Below are 19,630 nucleotides of genomic sequence, written 5' to 3'. Positions count from 1 at the left end.
TCAAACGTTCTCATTGGATGGCCGACAATACTCGTTAACATGCCCTAATCAATATTAATGTACTGAACAGTGTCAGTAGCGGAATTCTCCGTTAGTGGGCTGCGTATTGCATCTGGTTGAAGGTGAGGGGAGCGAATGGGGGCTGATGCATAACAGGGATCGTTAAATCTCACATTTCTTCCCATTTCGACTCTATAATCACAAACAGGTGCGTTTGAAATCCTCTCAATCTCAATCTGGGCTTCAGATGTAGGAGCAACACTGCAAGATGACGTCATACCGCCTGTGACAGCAGAACCCAAAAACACCAGAACACACATATTCAGTGTAATTTTGTTAAAATCCAGCATTTTAATGAATATTAGAAAAACAGTTTCATTTAAAACGTTTGTTCTCTCTTTTGGTAGCAATAAGGCAAAAGTAGTTCATCCTCTCCATAACAATTAACTCTACATTAACATTTGCAACCACGTGTATAAATATTATAAAACATTTGAGATGCTACAGTGAGTCCCTGCTCCCTTGGATTGTGTCTGGGTGCAGAACTGAAAAATCGCTCTCACTGAAGTGTGATGTACATTTGTGCCAACAATCTTCAATATGTCATGTCGTACAAAACGGATTTATGAAGGCAAATATATGTTGGAATAACTGAGAGCAGATCACAGAGTCCTGAAGGCAGAGAAAGATTTGGATTTACCGTGAGAGATACTGAGACTAGAGAAATAAAAGAGAAAGTTCACAGTGCAATGCTTGAAAGTGACACTTTTTCGACATTACACAACACTTCTGCAATCTGAATAACATAGCACTGTCCTGTTAACAGATTTTTAATAGTGCTCTGCTGAATCAACAAGAGTGAGCAGTGTGAAATGTAGGCAACGATAAGTGCCCACTGGGATCTCAATGTACTGTGTAATACTCTGCCCTTGATAATACTGACACAAATTTGCCCTCATATTTTTAACATATTATGGTAAATAGTGTATAGATGCCATTTCTGTGGTTTCACTCAAACAATGGACAAAACTGATTCACTTGACGTAGTGAACGATGGAAATAAAAAGTGTGAGATGAACGGACAGACATGGAGTGAAAGAATGAGACGGTCGGATGGATCGGTGGATGTAACCTTTCTTTGAATCAGTGTCCAAATGCTTAAAAAAACAGCAGCTAGCATAAACCCCATAAAAAAGAAACCCAATGAGTTACCTGATTACAAGAAAACAAAAACTGTTACATACGGTAAATGAAAAACATTCATTTATAATTGCCAGGCAATGCTGAGCATACACTGTACACACTTTGTGTTTCACATTTCAGTGTCTTTTATCAATCTAAGTGAATATGGGTTTGTGGATGTTCTTCAAGCAAAGAAAACAAAAAGATCTCATTTGTCTCCAGCCCCTCTAAAAGTGCATGTGTGACCGGTTCTCTGACTTAGGAAGCGGGAAATGAGATCATTACTGAGTAATGAGTGCAATGGTATGAGCATATACAGTATCATTATTTTCATCCACCAAATAGCAGTAAATCGCCTTTAACGAATATTGAACCTCAAACTGCATGTATCTCTGCAGCTTTAAACCCTTTTCATTACAGTCCACCTCAAATGATTAACATTTTTACACATACAGTTCATCATTGTTGTATGTGTATATAGTAATATATATATTACTAAAGGCCTTAAAAGTTGTCCCAGTCAGATCCTCTTTAAAAGTCACAGTTCATCTCAATTTACTTTAGACAGCTCCAAACAGGGATACCTGTAAGAGAAAGAGAGACAAATTATAATATTTGACATATTAACACACAACTGTTTCACACTTGGTCTACTGCACTAGGATACAAACAGAAAATACAGGAAGTATGTACACTAAATCTAAAAAAACTAAATGGCCTCTTCAGTTAAAAAGTCAGTATTTAAGGTCACCTCCCTTGGCAGTAACCACGTCTTTAACTCTTTTAAGAGATACCAGAGTCTTGAGGTCATTAGATTTAGAAATTAGGGTTTGGTTTAATTTAATTTAGGTTTAAGAGAGCCTGCAGGTTTCTGCTACTGCTTGAGTGTAAGGGGGCATGTACACCAAGGCGTTTACACCTGTGGCTAGCGTATGTTTCCAATGAAAGTGCCATGCATTTCACAAGACTTTTTAAAGATGTCAAATAAATCTTTGGTGTCCCCAGAGTACGTACGTGAAGTTCTAGCTCAAAATACCATATAGATAATTTATTATGTAAGAAATAATTGACGACGGGCCATATATAAGAAAATAATGCACACCCAAGGTGCATTATTTTCAAATAATTCAATGGCCCATCGTCAATTATTCCTCTTATACCACGGTTACCACAAACATGCTTTGGTGCCTATTTTTAAGACATTTGGCAAGTTAGGTGTGCAGTTATCAGAAATTAATGCATACCCACGGAACATTTCTCAGCCAATCAGAATACAGCATTCAACAGCCCCGTGGTATAAAACATGTTAAAATTGACGCTTTAAAAGGCAAATGAGCTGATCTCTGCACTACATGGCAGTGCCATGGATAGTGCAGATTAAGGGGTGGTATTATCTCCAATGACCTATTATTTCACATGCTTGCAGAGTGTAGTTTACCAAAACTTACTGGGTTGATCTTTTTCACATTTTCTAGGTTAATAAAAGCACTGGGGACCCAATTATAGCACTTAAACATGGAAAAAGTCAGATTTTCATGATATGTCCCCTTTAAAAATGGCAGCAGTGGGCGCATTTGTCAGTTTTTTCCGCTCTCAGCGCCAGTTGAAAAATCTTCAACTTTGGGTGAAACGCTGTGCTCGTGGCGGAGGGGGAGGGACAAATACCACATCAACAAACCAGGGCATCGGTTAACGACTGATAAACAGAAAAGAAGTATCATAGCACCAAAGCATCCAGCTGAAAAAAGTTGGCACCCGCCCTGCCGTTTTTAGCCGCGTTTAAACACCCTAAGGGGAGGTCACACTAAATACCTGACAGTTTAGCTTATAATTTTACTCTGTTTTCAAATATCGCGTACAAATTTATTGTATTTTCTGGTTGTAGTCGAATAAAGAGACTGAGAAATAATTAATTATATATGACCACTATACCATTGCAAAAACAAAACTAATGGTGGCATGGTGGCCTAAGACATTTGTACATGTACTTTTTAAAAACTTTAATGTTGTTCAATGACAAAATAAGACAGTAAAAGTTTAATTATACGCTACATATTTATATTTTCTATTTGCCTAAGATCATTATCAGAATTAAGTTCTTTGCACACTGGGTCTAAAATATAAAACTTTTGGATGTTAAAAAATAAATTTAACATCATGTGTCATTTACGCTTACACACTGCCTCCAAAACATCCGTCTGTCATAAAAAATTCGGTTCAGGTTAAATGTTCTGCATTTTTTTCATATCTGTTGCAAGCATTTTGATAGGTGTCGGATTTTGACATGAGAGCGACTGTACAAGAGAACCTCAAACTCCAGAATATGCCCTGGAAAATAGGGCACACATACATGGAGAAGTGGACAGCAGCTGCCTTGCTCAAGTTAGCAAAATGATAGCTCATTGCTAATGAGTGCTAACGTTACGAAGACTTAATTTTTTATGGTTTGCGATTACTTTGCAACCGATAAATTAATACGCACTGGATATAGTGTGCAAGGTTAGTGTGCGTGAAGAACTTATAGGATAACGAAAACACAAAAAAACGCAAAAATTACTTCAGTGTGCAAAGATCTTTCTTTAGTCTCTAAAAACAAGGAAAGACACAGCACTCATGCAGTAAAGTGATTTAAAACAGTGACAGAAACAGGAATGAGATTGGAGTATATGTGATAAAAAAAGAGAGAACAGATAGATAATACAAATGTTTTACCATTTTTAATCTTCCTTTTCGTCACTGCCTCTTTTTCGAGGCACAAATACCTTACGCAGGTACGGCAGGATGAATAAGGCAGTAAGGAAAAATACATGACCGCAGAAATATGCGGAGGAGTAAACCTAAAAAAACAAAAAGAATCAAATTTAACACGAGACATCAAGAAGTCACGGGAGTACAGGATCGTGATGGTAAAAGTACAAACCTTGAGCCACTTGTCATAAGTGAAGAGACAGAATGGCACTAAAGAGTACCCCATAAAAAGCCAGTGAATTAACTGCTGCACTACGTAAATGAATGGATAGAGAGGGCCTTGGGCTATAGACGTCAACATCGGACTGTCCCGCACAAGAGCCTGAGCCTGCAAAAACATTATAATAAAGCATATTATTAACAGTCAGGTCACTAGAGCTTTTGTGTAAGAAAATGTGCACAATGTTTTAATATTACCTAGAGTCAAAGTTCACCCAAAGTGATTTTCTTTGCTCTTGAGGTTAGTGATCAAGCTTGTAGCACCAGCCCTCCAAAAATTGGTTGGTACAGACAGGACATGCAATTTGTAAGCATTCCATTGACTTTCATTCAATGCACGACCTTTGAGGTGGTTCACTACACTTTCTTATAGCTGTTTCATAACAGTTTAAGCTCTCCACATGACAAATAAACTTCGGCAACACTTGAATAATCTAATACTCTGTGCTACACTGTTAATACACTTCTGCTAAAGTCAACTTCATATTAAATTGAATCCTATTTTGCCCAACAGCTTTCGTTGAGCAATTTAGTTAGTTCAACTACCTTAAACTCAAATTTGATTTTACTACATTTCCAAAGCCTGCAACTTCAAAATCTTTTGAAGGTTGTTACCAAAGCATGTGGTTCACAGACTTTAGTCATCTTGATTCAAAACAACTTCACACCTCGCTCTGCTATAGCAATGTTGCCATGGTTACCTGCTTCTCCACATTGACAATGATGAACTCCATGGAGAAGCAGATGAAGTACCCTGAGTGCAAGCCGTGCCAGACCGCCAGAAATAACAATGTGAACATCTGAGACAACAGCTTATTACCCAAGAACTTCAACCTCTTAAAAACATGACTGTGTTGGAGATAAAAACACAAAGAGAGAGAGAGAGTAAATAAATGAATGCATAAATACATACATACTATTATTTTTTTTACATTTTACCCAAAATAAAGTGTTAAAAATGTCTCAAGGAAATGAAAAAAGGATAAACAAAATGTGCACACCTGGCAACCCAAGCATTTGTGTTGATGTTGAAGGAGTTGATGGTGCCTGTAAACAGGGGTGTGGTCTCAAATAACCACACCCTTACATTGGCACAGGAATCCCATTGGTGCTCCCCTTTTTCATCCTTCCCTTTATAGCCCAGCCCAGAAAGTATACACACACCTTCCTAAAAATATGTATATAAAAATGAGAGAGAGAGATAAAGAAAGTGAGATTGTAAACTTCACTGACCTTGGACGTTCATTTAACATTACACAGGCAGCATCTGGTTAAACATAATTCAAATTTGCCACTGAAAGTGATAAATATGTACTGTGCTGAATTTCATACATTTTAGGGGCAACTCAAATCTTATTTTATTTTTTAGTGCCCATGTAAGTAAATATACAAATGTGGCACGAAAACAGGATGATTGTTTCTTTTACAAACAAAAACCAATAGACAATTTTATACTAAAAAAACCTGTTCAGCATCTTCCAAGTCTGAACAGGTGTAGCGTGTTACGCTACTTCAAGGCTCGTAAAACACACAAAGGGCCAGTTTCACAATCTCCAAAAATAAAGCCATGCCTATAACTAGCTTGTTACTCAGCTAACATTTCTCCAAGAGCATATTAACTGACAGTCTGCACAGCGTGAAGTGTAATGACTCTCAATTATCTCAAGTGTATTCTTTACAGGCGTTTGTGGTCGTGCCGTTTACTCACCGTGATCAGCCAGCAGCTGATGTACTTGTACAGATTTATTTTTACCCACAGAAGGATATAGAAGCACTTGTATAGGAAAGGTTGAGCCTAAACCACAAATGAAAACAGAAAAAGCAATAAGCAACTTTTCATTATGATCTCCCGGTGTGATTTTATAAAAAAAATCAAATTATAAAAAGCTTCGCTTCATTTAAGTTTATAAAACATCAGTGAATAAGTCTATATGTGTCTGGGGAAGGTGGTTCGGTTAATGATGATGAATATTTTTCTGCATATTTCACAGTTTGTACAATGCAATTATAACTCTCGCATAGCGCCAGCTGTAATGCAGATATTCCGCTTGCAGCAAGCAATTTCCATTTTCAAGGATATATAAATAATGGCCAAATGAAAGCTGACGAAAAGCATTTTCACTTATAGTGAGGTAGAGTGAGGAAAATAAGCATTTGAACACCCTGCAATTTTGCAAGTTCTCCCACTTAGAAATCATGAAGGGGTCTGAAATTGTGATCATAGGTGCATGTCCACTGTGAGAGACATAATAAAAAAAAAAAAGGAATCCAGAAATCACAATGTATGATTTTTTGACTATTTATTTGTATGATACAGCTGCAAATAAGTATTTGAACACCTATCTATCAGCTAGAATTCTGACCCTCAAAGACCTGTTAGTCTGCCTTTAAAATGTCCACCTCCACTCCATTTATTATCCTAAATTAGACACACCTGTTTGAGGTCGTTAGCTGTATAAAGACACCTGTCCACCCCATACAATCAGTAAGAATCGAATTACTAAAATGAAAAAGACCAAAGAGCTGTCCAAAGACACTAGAGACAAAATTGTACACCTCCACAAGGCTTGAATGCAAGATCTCACCTTGTGGGGTCTCAATGATCCTAAGAAAGGTGAGAAATCAGCCCAGAACTACACGAGAAGAGCTGGTCAATGACCTGAAAAGAGCTGGGACCACGTCATGGTTTGAAATCATGCATGGCACGGAAGGTTCCCCTGCTTAAACCAGCACATGTCCAGGACCATCTTAAGTTTGCCAATGACCATTTGGATGATCCAGAGGAGTCATGGGAGAAAGTCATGTGGTCAGATGAGACCAAAATATAACTTTTAGGTCATAATTCCACTAAACGTCTTTGGAGGAAGAAGAATGATGAGTACCATCCCAAGAACACCCTCCCTACTGTGAAGCATGGGGGTGGTAGCATCATGCTTTGGGGGTGTTTTTCTGCACATGGGACAGGGCGAATGCACTGTATTAAGGAGAGGATGACCGGGGCCATGTATTGCGAGATTTTGGGGAACAACCTCCTTCCCTCAGTTAGAGCATTGAAGATGGGTCGAGGCTGGGTCTTCCAACATGACAATGACCAGAAGCACACAGCCAGGATAACCAAGGAGTGGCTCTGTAGGAATCACATAAAGGTTCTGGCGTGGTCTAGCCAGTCTCCAGTCCTAAACCCAATAGAGAATCTTTGGAGGGAGCTCAAACTCCGTGTTACTCAGCGACAGGCCAGAAACCTGACTGATCTGGAGAAGATCTGTGTGGAGGAGTGGGCCAAAACCCCTCCTACAGTGTGTGAAAAACTACAGGAAACGTTTGATCTCTGGGATTGCAAACTAAGGCTACTGTACCAAATGTTAACATTGATTTTCTCAGGTGTTCAAATACTCATTTGCAGCTGTATCATACAAACAAACAGTCAAAAAAAAATCATACATTGTGATTTCAGGATTCCTCCTAGATTATGTCTCTCACAGTGAACATGCACATACGATGACAACTTCAGAATCAGACCCCTCCATGATCTCCAAGCGGGAGAACTTGTGAAATAGCATGGTGTTCAAATACTTATTTTCCTCACTGTAAGTAACCAGACTGTACAGATCAGATCTGTATCAGATCATAAAACAAAATCGAATATCCATATAATTTAGGTTTCAAGGTTATTAATCCATAAACACCTAGACTTGAAAACATCAAACATGCATTGTGTCTGTGTATTCATTGATTTACTGACCTCATACTCATCTGTTAAGTAGTAGCTATCCGGGTAGTACGGACCACCTATCGTAAAGATGGCTAGGAAGATGATACCCAAAGTAAATCTCTTCATTGCTGGAAACACACTGCAAAAAAAAAAGGTGGGAAGTGTTTGATTCATGATAGTTCATGAAGAATGAGTAAGAATTATTTTAAGTTATGATTAAAACCAAGGACAAGTTGTGATATTAATGCTTGCTAGTCTACCCTCACGGCGTAGGTGTGTGCTAAGAACAGGAGTTAAAAGCAAAACCGGTTTATTATTATTATTTATTTATTTATTTTTATTGTTGATCCCTTAAGCTAGAAACACAAGAAAAAAGAAAACAACAGCGACGGCTCTTTCAAAGCCTTCTTTCAAACTCCAGCTCAATGGAGCGATTGTAGCAAACACCATTGTAATTCAAATTATAATTGGTGACCCAATCTGTGAAAACCCAGCTAGTCATTTTTTGCAATGTACCATTTTCTACATAAAGCAAAGAACATTTTGTGAAAATATAACTTTGATATATTTCAGGTCATGTCATAGATGAAATCAATGAATAAAACCAAACAAATTACATTGTGAGATTATTACGTTATTAATCATAAAAAATACTGTAAAATAAATGTAGAAAAGTATTATGTAATACTAAAGTCATTTTAGGGGAGCCACATCACTCCACCGCCATATTTGCAATGCCTCCAGGTCTTGTAAGAACAAGACAAACAAGATCTGTTGATTTTGTGCATGCGCAAACTCACTCTCTCAGAGGATTACATTATTGATGATTGCCTCTTTTTACTAGGAGGCGGGACTACAGCGGCCATTCTGACCGCTGCAATCTCCCCCATTCATATCAATACCAGTGACTCATCTTGTTAATATTTAATATCTTTGGTAATAATCAATAAAGCTAACTTAGACTTTTGCATGTTTTGTCACTACTGAACATAGTATTGAGAAATGTTTTCTACACATCAAAAATATGCATAATTAATAAAAAATGATGCAATTATTCATGTTGTTGCAAAACACACTATGGGGCGTGGCCATTCAAACGTATAAACTGAAAGAGAGTCAATTCTTCATTTCAGAATCAATCATTTCTTCGACAGAATATTTTGAGGCTTGTGTATCTGTTTCTAATGCGCGAGAACGTGTGTTTACCTGTTGGGAGGCTGACCAGGGCAATCAGACATCTCTCTGGATACCAGCTTCTGGTAGTTTCGTAATGTGAACTGAGGCCCTACAAGGAAGCCTCCATAGAAGTATGAGAAACCAAACACCTCCAGCAGAGATGGTGTAGAGTTGAGAGCAGCCAACTTTTGCTCTTTATTCTGCTGAGACTATAAATAATAGTACACATAACAATAACTGAAGATGTGAAACTTTAGTAGAGACCGTCAAAAACAGACCTAAAGGTGCACTGTGTACATTTTAGGAGGATCTATTGACAGAAAGGCGATTTTATAAACATTACTATAATTTCAGTGATGTATAAAGACCTCGCATAATGAACCATTATGTTTTTATTACCTTATGCTGCGTTTACACCAGCCGCAGTAGAGGCGGCAAAAACGCGATATACGCGCATAGTTGGACGCTTGAACATTTGAGTTTACTTGCTTCATTCGCGCGTGAAAGCCGCGCATGAAATTCTAGTCATTCGAGACATTTCCTGTAATCACGTCACTACTACAGCAAGGTCCTGATTGGTTAACGCGACGCGGAAATCCGTCAAAGTTCAGATTTTTCAACTTGCGCATTTCCCATGGCAAAGCTCATTTCGCGCGGAACGCACCACGCGTACCACGCTGCATGATGCCTAATCACGTCTTTGCATTGACTTAAAGACACTAAAGAGTTTTTGCTCTTTGCTCCCCCTACAGGTTGGAAGTGGAATTGTCCATTACCACTGTCGTAAATAATTTACCCTACTGCAGCAAAGCTGGCTCTGATTTGATTGTATGTCTGCTGTAAAGCAAGTTTTTGTAGTTTTCATTCGAACTACAGGACCGCGGCCCGACGGTTGGAAACTTCTTTAGTGCGGTTTTGGACGATAGAGGGCTACAAAGCGAATGTGAAAGTGCCGTTCACCCTGTTTCGGGTGGATGAACGACTGAAACTTTTTTGAAAACGTTATTTTAAGGTAAAAAAAACTCTTTAGTGTTGCTTTAACGACCTCTACCGCGGCAGGTGTAAACGCAGCATTGGAATGATACATTTTATCTACATACATCGCAGGTCCACTTCATTGAAGTCGACATTTTGTGCTGCCATGTTTTTAAGGGGCGGGACACACCAAAGCTTTTTACGCGGCTGACAACCCCTGGAGGACGCCGAATGCCAGCTATTTTTCAGCTGAGCGACAGTAAGCTTGCCGCGATAGTTGGTGAAACGGTGATTACCGGTGCTTCAGCCTCTCACCGGTTTGCCCACCGCGACACCGTATTTCACCGTCGTTTTGATATTTTCGTGTAATTAAATCATTTAGTTTCATTAGAGAGAGCAAACACTAAGAACTGAATGTGTCTGCTGCCTGAATTCAGCGGAGCTGAACGCGCGTCACGTCACAGAGCAGCCACAGGTGTCAGATTTCATTTATTTCTGTCAGTCAGTGTGCGAGGCGAGCTGACCGACCAGACGATGACTGAAGCTGCATGCTTACTCGTTTTTATTATAATATACATATATGATGTTTAATATAAGCTGGATCGTTCTGTTGTTGTGTTTTTCATCAAGAAAAATAATAAACCCATCATTCAAGCAGCACTTTATGGAGAAGTAGCCGGTTGCTCTGCTTGCGGCTGGCAGGTTCTGTGAGAATTACCTGCGCACATTGACTCAAGCACTTAATTAAACCAGCTGTTGCACTCGCATTGCATGCAAATTCATACGCGATTTAACGCCGCGTACGCAAGCAATGCATTTAAACAGTTGCGTGATTCAAAAGTGAAAGTAAAATGCACACGTCGGCATGCTCATTTATAAGCCCCTCCCACCCGGTGATACCGGGATCACCGGGTTTGTGACGCGCCGATTAACCGGTGGGAAAATTCTGTCACCGCGGCAACCCTAAGCGACAGCTTCCTTCAGCCAAGTGCTTCGGTAGCTGTGATACTTAAGCTGTGAAACGTTTGGTTGTTGTGATACTTGTCCCGCCCCTCCTTCACTGTGATTGGACAGGCGTGTGAGAAATGACATTGACGAGCGGAGATTTTCACCCAAAGTTGAATCTCTTTCAACTCTCAGCGCTTTCAATGTGAAAAAAACGCTGGCTGCTGGCTTATTTGAAAAACGGCGAGTTCCATTGGAAACAATTTAAAACATGCACCGGCCACGGGCGTAAAAGCTTTGGTGTGCACGCCCCCTTACAGTATGTTTTTAAGTGTAGCTTTTGTCACTATGTTGTCTCAGACTATGACATGTTTGTACAGTGGCGCTACTGCAGTTTCTTTATGCGCTTGGAAAGGAACAGGTGACGGACTGAGCCTTGGTTGCAATTCGCAATCTCACCACTAGATGCAGCTAAAATCAACACACTGCACCTTTAAATCTAAAAAAAAGAATTCTACAAGATTTTGTTTATGAATTGGCTAGTATTTAATAATATTGTTTAAATGTTTGTTTTTTTTATATATGTCACTTACACAAAGAAAAATCAATTAACATATTTTTTCAGCACCCAAAAAAGTAAATTTAAAATAGATTTCTTATAGCCATATATTTATGAACAAAAAGGAAGATATTACAGACAAAGAGCTGTGTAATTGTGTAATTGTGTGGGCTTGATGCCCAGGGAGCACACATACTGATAAAATGTGTCCCTTGAATGCCCCGTAAGTCACTTTGGAAAAACAACAAATAAAAGTCGGTACACAAAAACTCTCAAAAAAAATTACGTTTAAAAATGTTTTAAGAATTTGAAAGTTTCTGATCAATTTAAGATGGGAAAATATATTTGTTGAGCCAGTGGAACTAACAAACAAGTGCGTGTTTGAAAAAACTGGCCCAGAAATAACACTCTTCTCCTTTAAAAAAAAACTGCTAAATAAGCTATGCTAAATTACACAGGAAGAGATGAACAAAGATATGGCCCAAGCCCACAACCACACAAAAAAATTCTGTTAAAAAGGCGGAGGGTTGATTGCAATAAAGGCACAGATGAGCTAAAAGAATACACATTTACGACCAAGGGAACGCTTCACCAATGACAGACATTCATAAAACACTACACTTCACCTTGCCAGGCATCATTACACTGTTCCATAATGACCATATAGCAGAAAGTCTGCTACAGAACTGAAGATGATACACTGATTCCTTAACAGTTCAATAGATTCAAATCATGCATAATTGTACAAACAGCAAGAGGAAAAGGAAAAGTCGTGAGATAATGATATGAGGAGAAGAGAGAGAAAAAAAGACATGTTTAAAATGTAAGTCAAACTCACTGGTTCTTTTCCACCATCATAGTAATCAAGTGATAAACCTACAATTAGAAATTAAAATCATCATTCACGCACTTGCCATAAATGAACAACTACTTATTACTAGAAACATATTTCACCCATTTAAAAAAAGAACAATAACAAATGTACTACAAGTACTATGATGTCAGCATGGACGTGGTGCATGGCAGGGCTGCGAAACGATTAATTGCGACTAATGGTTTGCAAAGTTTTGGTTTACATCATATATAAGTGTGTACTGTGTATAATATTATGTATATATAAATACACACAGATGCAAGTATATATTTAAGAAATATTTACATTTGTATATACATTTTTCTTTTGAAATATAATTGATATTTTATATAATTATAAATACTTAATATATAAATAGTTTTTTTCTTAAAATTATACATGCATGTGTGTGTATTTATATATACATAATTATTATACACATTACACACATATATATGATGCAAACAAAAACTTTTATTCTGCAAACGATTAGTCGCGATTAATCGTTTCCCAGCCGGTACTCTGATAGTAGCTGTATTGTCAGGATATGCATCATGGTATTCTCACCTGAGGGTATTAGCAATATGATTATCTTTATTACCATAGTTTATATCTATGCACCCTGACATTACTATCTTACACCACCTTGTACCATGGTACTGCCACAGTGCTGATTTGTAATGGTACAACTGCGGTACATGCTTATTTCCCTCAATGCATTGTGCAAAATGTGTCTTCTTTTTGTAAATACATAAAACTGTGGAGTAATAAATAAGGAGGAGCCAGGAATCTTACCAATAAGTTTTAGCGTGAGGACACAGTGTGGCATGGTCCATTTGATATCATACTCATCTGTGGCAGTGTAGTAATAACCCGTCAACAGATATATCTGCCACACAAACATTAAGACACTTAAATACATTATTTTAAAAGATAAAGAAAAAAGAGACAGAGGTGATTAAGTGGGTGTGTCTTCTTACCATCTGAAATATAAAGCTAGTCAGGACACATGTCACTGTCCTTCCCATCAGCCTTACTAACAGGAACTGAATGATTATGCATACGAAAGAGTGATAGACCTGAGACCCTGAGATGAGGACAGAAGGAGACTGTGTTATTGCAGTTCAACAGCAGTGATCCATTTGGTGACAATATAACAGTTTATAAACAATATTACATTTTGAAAGTTAAAGGGATAGGTCACCCAAAATTTTTAATTCTGTCATCATTTACTCACCCTCAAGTTGTTCCAAACCTGTATACATTTCCTTGTTCTGATGAACACAAATGAAGATATTTAAAGAATGTTTGTAACCAAGCAATCTGGGGCACCATTGACTTCTACAGCAGGAAAATAATGATACTAAGGAAGTGAATGGTGCCCCAGATCTGTTTGGTCCTTAATTTTTATGGAGAACAAAGTAATTTATACAGTTTTGTAACAGCTTGAGGGTAAGTAAATAATGTCATTATTTATTTTTGGGTGAACTATCACTTTAATGCACAAAAAGAAAAAGTTTAAGAAAGTCTAGGCAATGAGAGCAAAAGATGCAGATATAAAAATATCAGAACAATATGAGCAAAAAATGAAATAAAGACAAAGAGAGACAGACCTGCTGTTATATCCAATTGCAGCATTAAGAAATAAAGGAATCAAGTGCACAGAAATAGAAGCACATATCAGTTAAGAGTCACATTTTCCAACACAACATTCATCCGTTTTCAATAAATTACTTTTTAGTTGCCACTCATATTCTCATTAACCACACTCTTCCCATCAGAGGTCATCACAATGACAACAAGACCTCGTGTCTCTATCCCACAGTGTTTCTATACACAGTGTTTTTGGGGTCAAATTGACCCCAAAGCTTCTTTGACATCTCTGAAAAATATGCTGATTGTATTTTTAAACCTTTGAACCTACTTTTTTTAAAACACTTTTTGACTTGAAGTTAGTTTTAGTCACTTTGAATAAATGTGTCTACAGTACACACAGTGTTGCTGTAAAACTGATCTAATGAGTGTTTTTTACTACTAACATGTGAAAAACTGGTAAAACTGTTCTCAAATAAAAAAAATGTTATATATTATTTTCAGTTCTAATTACATTTTTTTTTAGTAAATATACGCTAAATTTATGTGCTACAAAAGATATGTTTTTATAGAAATAAATCTAATATACATATATATATATATATATATATACACATAAATGGTTATTGAATAGATTTATTTCTATAAAAACGTATCTTTTGTAGCACATAAATTTATTATATTTAGTAAAAAATAATGTAATTAGAACTGAAAATAATACATAACATTTATTTTATTTGAGAATAAATAAAATTATATATATATAAAATTATTAAGTTTTTTAGCATATATTAAACATTAAGGGGCGGTTTCCCAGACTAGTTCCCAGTATACATACTGGGAACTATATTCTCAGAAGACGAAGCACTGCTACTTGGGCGGAGTGATTTGCTCCTCACCAGGGGCTTCTCGGGTGCTGTGAGCAAATCACTCCGCCCAAGTAGCAGTGCTTCGCCTTCTGAGAATATAGTTCCCAGTATATATACTGTTAAAAGATCGCTGTGTCTCATATGACCTTGTTATTTGTACACGGTGTGACTATACAAATCACAACACATAAATAGGAAGATGTTGGCGTTGTTTTGTCACTTGTTGGGAGCGGTTTGCTGGCGGGAGCTATTTACTTCCGGTCTTTGTGCTGAGCTGGGCTGGCGGGGGCTGCGTCGGACGGAGTTGCGGCGCGCACGGAGATGAGAAAGGTAAGTATGGACTTATCTAACTCTGGGAGATACGGTGAATAAGCTAAATTCCCAAAATCTGGGCGTGTTCCTTTAAAACTCCCATAGTGTGAGTATTAATATGTAGCAAGCAATATATAGGATCGTTGTTGACATTGCAGTGATGCTTCAAGTTATTACTTTTACTTTAAAAGCATAAAGTCTTTTTGATTTTAAAGCAGAACAAATAAAAGAAGTCCATCATGCTGTTCTTTTTTGAAAGATTCCAAATTAATTCGGGTTTTGTCTTCTCTTAAATAAGCCATTGTTTCCATGCAAATGAGCTGACATTCCAGAGTGACTGTATAACAGCACCATATATATGATATGTAAAACCGCAAACTGTCAAGTCAACCACTGAGTTCCTGAGAACTGATCATTAAATTTGAGGAAGCTACAGTATAAGAAAACACGTCTTTAAAATCCATTGAAGACTCATTGAAGACATTTAAATGTCTGACGGGTAAGATTTAGACCATGAATCTCTAGCTGATTATCCCATTTATAGATTATAAGTGTGACAATCATGTGATCATGACCTCTGTAACTCAAAAATGAAATGTAATGGAAGTAATAATGCTATCATTCAGTTCTTTGAGTTTCTCTCTTTTTCTGCTCTGGCTTTTATCGCTTACCAAAGTTAAATGTGGCCAACGCCAGCCCAGTGAATGTGTGGAACAGATGAACAAATGTTGCAGACTGATAAAAGAAAAACCACCGGTATGCCAGTGCAAATGGATAACCTACAGAGGAAAAGAGAGAAAGTAAAAAATATATGGTTAGACACATGGCATGATGCATTTGGAAACATACTATTCCTGACACACTGCTCAAGTGAACATGTGTTACACTACATCAACAAGCTGACAAGACAAACAGTTCTCTGTATCTCACATGTGGCTTTTCTGTGCTTTTCACCATGCATACAAAAAACAACAAGACATTTTTTGGACTTTCATACATAATCATGCACAAGTTAAACTCTAGAGGAGTTCCATTAGCGTACTAATCATACTTCTGGATTATATAAAACACATCTATACACAAGCATGAATGGATACATGCATCATAGCACTTTTTTACAGTAATTAAAAATACAACATGCTAGTGCCAATAGTTTGGCAAACATGGAAATCATGCAAATGAGCAGGAAACTTAAATGCCCTATGGTAGTCTGGTTGTACTGGTCAACCAGGTTATTGTAATACACCAGACCAAAGTACATAACCCCGCTATCTCCTCTCTCACTCCTATTCTTATCTATGACTATGTGTAATCCGAAACCTTCAAACCATTATTTGCATTGAACAGTTACAACTAACTGTAAGTCAGAGAAACAAAAGGCTACTGCAAAATGAAAAGGCAGCAGCTGTCAAATAAAGGTCTGACGACTTTAACTAGTTGCAGTTGTAGGTGCAGGTAAAGAGTGCAAATCAGCATATCTCGCGTGGCATGTAGGTCGCACCGTTCGACCTTTGCTTTGGGGAAGAATCAGTCAGATCGGTGTGTGGTAGTGTGTGTTAAGCAATGTAAAGCTGTTTGAGGTGCTGGAAGCAGGTTAGACAGCTTTGACTTAAGCACACTTCTAGTACAACAACATAACTGTCCACGATTCCAATGACACTGCTCACAGTCTAATAGCAAAGCGTAAAAGATCACACTGAAGGTCGTTCACTTACCTAATAATATAGACAAAATCAGTCGAACCGCCGGTTCGGGTGAACCTAAATATTCAGACAAATTCTCCATGAAGGGAGCCGCCATCTTTAGTGTGGGCGGAAGTAGCTGCGGTTGAGTTTCCGTGAGTGTGTGGCGCTCGTGAGGTCTCCACGCACTCCTTAACTCCGTCCTCTCCTCCTTTCCTCCTCCTCTCTCCACTTCTCACGCCATTCACACCAAAACCATGCAATTGACCTTTACTCCAAATTTCTGTAAACTTCACGTGCAATACTATTGAAAAATTCATTCAAAGCACCTAAATTTCTACTTGTTTACCAATTACGTGGTAAATTACCACAAATTAATTATGGTTTCATTAAAGTTTAATGACTATGTTTTTGGTATTAATTATCATTAGTAAAACCACGGTTAATTTGTGGTAACCATGTTTTTTTAAGTTAAAGTTCATTTCCGTGTCTGGTTAGGCTGTAAGTTATTGTAAAAGATGGATTATTTTCAAAATGCAAAAATACTGTAATGCTCGTAATAAAGTAAACACTTTGTGAGTTTATATTATAAAGCAGTGTGACACGACTGTCCTCTAGTGTTTAAATTAATTTATGACATCCCCAAACAAAGAGTTCGTCGATTTAAAGGGATAGTTCACTTTAAAATGAAAATTCTGTCATCATTTACTCATCCTCATGTTGTTCTAAACCTGTATGAATTTCTTTTTTCTGATGAACACAAAAGAAGATATTTTGTGAAATGATGGTAAACACACAGCAGATAGTGACCATTGACTTCCATAGTAGGAAAACAATATTTTGGAAGTATTGTGATAAATGATGAAGGAAATATTTTGATAAATGATGGTAAGCACACAGTTGAAAGCATAAACATTATATAAGTAGACACCTAGTAGAATGAACTGCCTATTGGAGCTGACGTATCGCGCGGCCGCCATCTTGGATGGGTCTCCAGTGCGCTCCCTTGCATTCATTTCTAATGAGGAATAATCATTACTCCCCTAATTTTTACTGGATTTTCACATGGTTTGAGTTGTTATAAGCGGCAGAGATTTAGTTATGATATAGGCACTGTCACACATTGAAAAATACTGCTTTCATGCTAAAATACTTTGTATTATGCTCTTTAAGTATGTCATATTGACAGAGGCAGACACCACTTAAGTATTTTACTTTCTACATAAAAGTCAATTTTCAGGTATGTGTATGTTATCAGTGTTTTTATTTGGAAAACTTATATTCCGAAGCATATTGTCATAATTTTAAACATCTACAACATTAAACATCTACTTTTTTTACTTTTACTTAAAAAGTACTTTAGTGCTTTTACTCAAGAAAAGTAAAAGTACACAATTTTTATGTAATTTTTACGTAATTAGGTATTTTATGTAATTAGGTATTAAATTAATTTTAATATGAATGAATTGAGAATGAATTGGCTTTGAGAATTTTCATTCCAAAATGGCGGCCGCGCTACTGAAGCGCCATCTAGTGGCTGTTGCCAAAAACGAATCAGAGTTTCCCCTCTTCTTGTTCTATACTATTTGCTACAGAGCTTTGACGACTCTGTCAGAACAAAACCCTCCCGTTTTATAGCAACTTCCCATTCATGCCTGTATCACTGGGAAACCAAATGTGAAGAAAAAACAGCGAGAGATCATGAGAGAGAGAGTACCAGTTACTGCTGAACATTGACATAATATTATAAATGATAACGTATAATAACCAAAATGATTGTTCAATCTTACTTGTGAAATGTAATCCCATGTGATCTGGAATGAATACTGCGCCGGTTATTGCAACTGTAAGCTGCACAAAATACGGGCATAGTTGCTTTCTTTCCGTTAACTCCGATTGACTCTGGTGCTAGCGTACAGTGAGGAGACCCATCCAATATGGCGCCGACGCTTGATGCGTTCCAGCACGTCGTGTCTACGTATATAATGTCTATGGTTGAAAGTACCTATTAAATTCCATCTAAATTTTTTAATTCCTACTATGGAAGTCAATAGTCACTATATGCTGTGTGTTTACCATCATTTCTCAAAATATATTCTTTTGTGTTCATCAGAAAAAAAAATTATACAGGTTTAGAGCAACATGAGGGTAAATAAATGATGACAGAATTTTCATTTTAAAGTGAACTGTCCCTTAAAAGTAGGAATTTTAGGGGCGGTTTCCCGGAGAGGGATTAGACTAGTCCTTGACTAAAATAAATGTAAAAGCTGTCCAAACTGAAAACAACTTGCACTGACATTTCTTAAAATACATCAGTGCCCTTTGTTTTGCCTCTAAATATACACCAGTAATGTTTTAAGCTAATCCGTGTCTGGGAAACCACCCCTTACAGTTTAACACACGACTACGTCTGTAATTTAGAATACTTGCATTATTAAAGTTCTTTATTTCATTAAATTGCACAATTTCTATAACAAACGCTACTTCAAACTGCATCTATCTAGTGCGAAATAAAAACAATCCTACAATAAATAGTTTTAAACCACAGCCACTTCTATAAACCTGCATGAAATCATCATCACTATCAAATATATATAATAACATCAAACATATTTCTTATTTTGCTACAGAAGGTATGGGCTTCCTTTTAAAGGAAACCTTCTTGACAAATACTAAAAGAGCGAATTTCCAAATTTTTATTGGTCAAGGGGTCCTCCTCGTTATTTTCGACAGTCACCTGGTTTATGGTGACCAGATACCGGGTGAAATAGATACCTGAAGAGTTGAACCCAGAAAACAACATAA

At 37.3% G+C, this 19,630-nt stretch overlaps 1 protein-coding gene and 1 non-coding gene across 3 annotated transcripts; both read right to left on the bottom strand.

Annotated features, from left to right (window-relative positions):
- Nucleotides 1-321: 321 nt before the first annotated feature.
- lpcat3 (lysophosphatidylcholine acyltransferase 3) lies at nt 322-17,080 on the bottom strand. Of its 2 annotated transcripts, none has more exons than XM_055209823.2 (13): nt 16,859-17,080; nt 15,815-15,922; nt 13,350-13,459; nt 13,165-13,258; nt 12,355-12,392; nt 9,068-9,246; nt 7,892-8,000; nt 5,858-5,944; nt 5,151-5,317; nt 4,851-4,998; nt 4,103-4,258; nt 3,895-4,019; nt 322-1,766 (listed from the first exon to the last, which is right to left on the bottom strand). In XM_055209823.2, the coding sequence occupies exons 1-12, from the start codon at nt 16,941-16,943 to the stop codon at nt 3,900-3,902; spliced, it is 1,401 nt and encodes a 466-aa protein (XP_055065798.2). In that variant the 5' UTR covers nt 16,944-17,080; the 3' UTR covers nt 322-1,766; nt 3,895-3,899. The 2 variants fall into 2 exon arrangements, with proteins under 2 accessions (XP_055065798.2, XP_055065799.2); XM_055209824.2 differs by having other exon boundaries at nt 13,350-13,456; nt 16,859-17,076.
- A 2,380-nt stretch (nt 17,081-19,460) lies between these two features.
- On the bottom strand, nt 19,461-19,515 carry LOC129449408 (U7 small nuclear RNA). The gene has a single exon (XR_008646150.1). It is a non-coding gene; the product is annotated as a U7 small nuclear RNA (small nuclear RNA).
- Between the last annotated feature and the right edge of the window lie 115 nt (nt 19,516-19,630).

This window comes from Misgurnus anguillicaudatus, chromosome 10, assembly GCF_027580225.2.
Source record: "Misgurnus anguillicaudatus chromosome 10, ASM2758022v2, whole genome shotgun sequence".
NCBI lineage: Eukaryota > Metazoa > Chordata > Actinopteri > Cypriniformes > Cobitidae > Misgurnus > Misgurnus anguillicaudatus.
Note: the sequence above shows the minus strand (reverse complement) of the source record. Positions and strands in the feature narration are given on the sequence as shown.

Coding starts and splice junctions, on each gene's coding strand:
- lpcat3 (XM_055209823.2), bottom strand. CDS start 16,943: ATGGCGGCTCCCTTCATGGAGAATTTGTCTGAATATTTAGGTTCACCC. Junction 15,923..16,858: donor GATTTTGTCTATATTATTAG/GTAAGTGAACGA, acceptor TTTCCTCTGTAG/GTTATCCATTTGCACTGGCA. Junction 5,945..7,891: donor ACTTAACAGATGAGTATGAG/GTCAGTAAATCA, acceptor TTTGTGGTTTAG/GCTCAACCTTTCCTATACAA.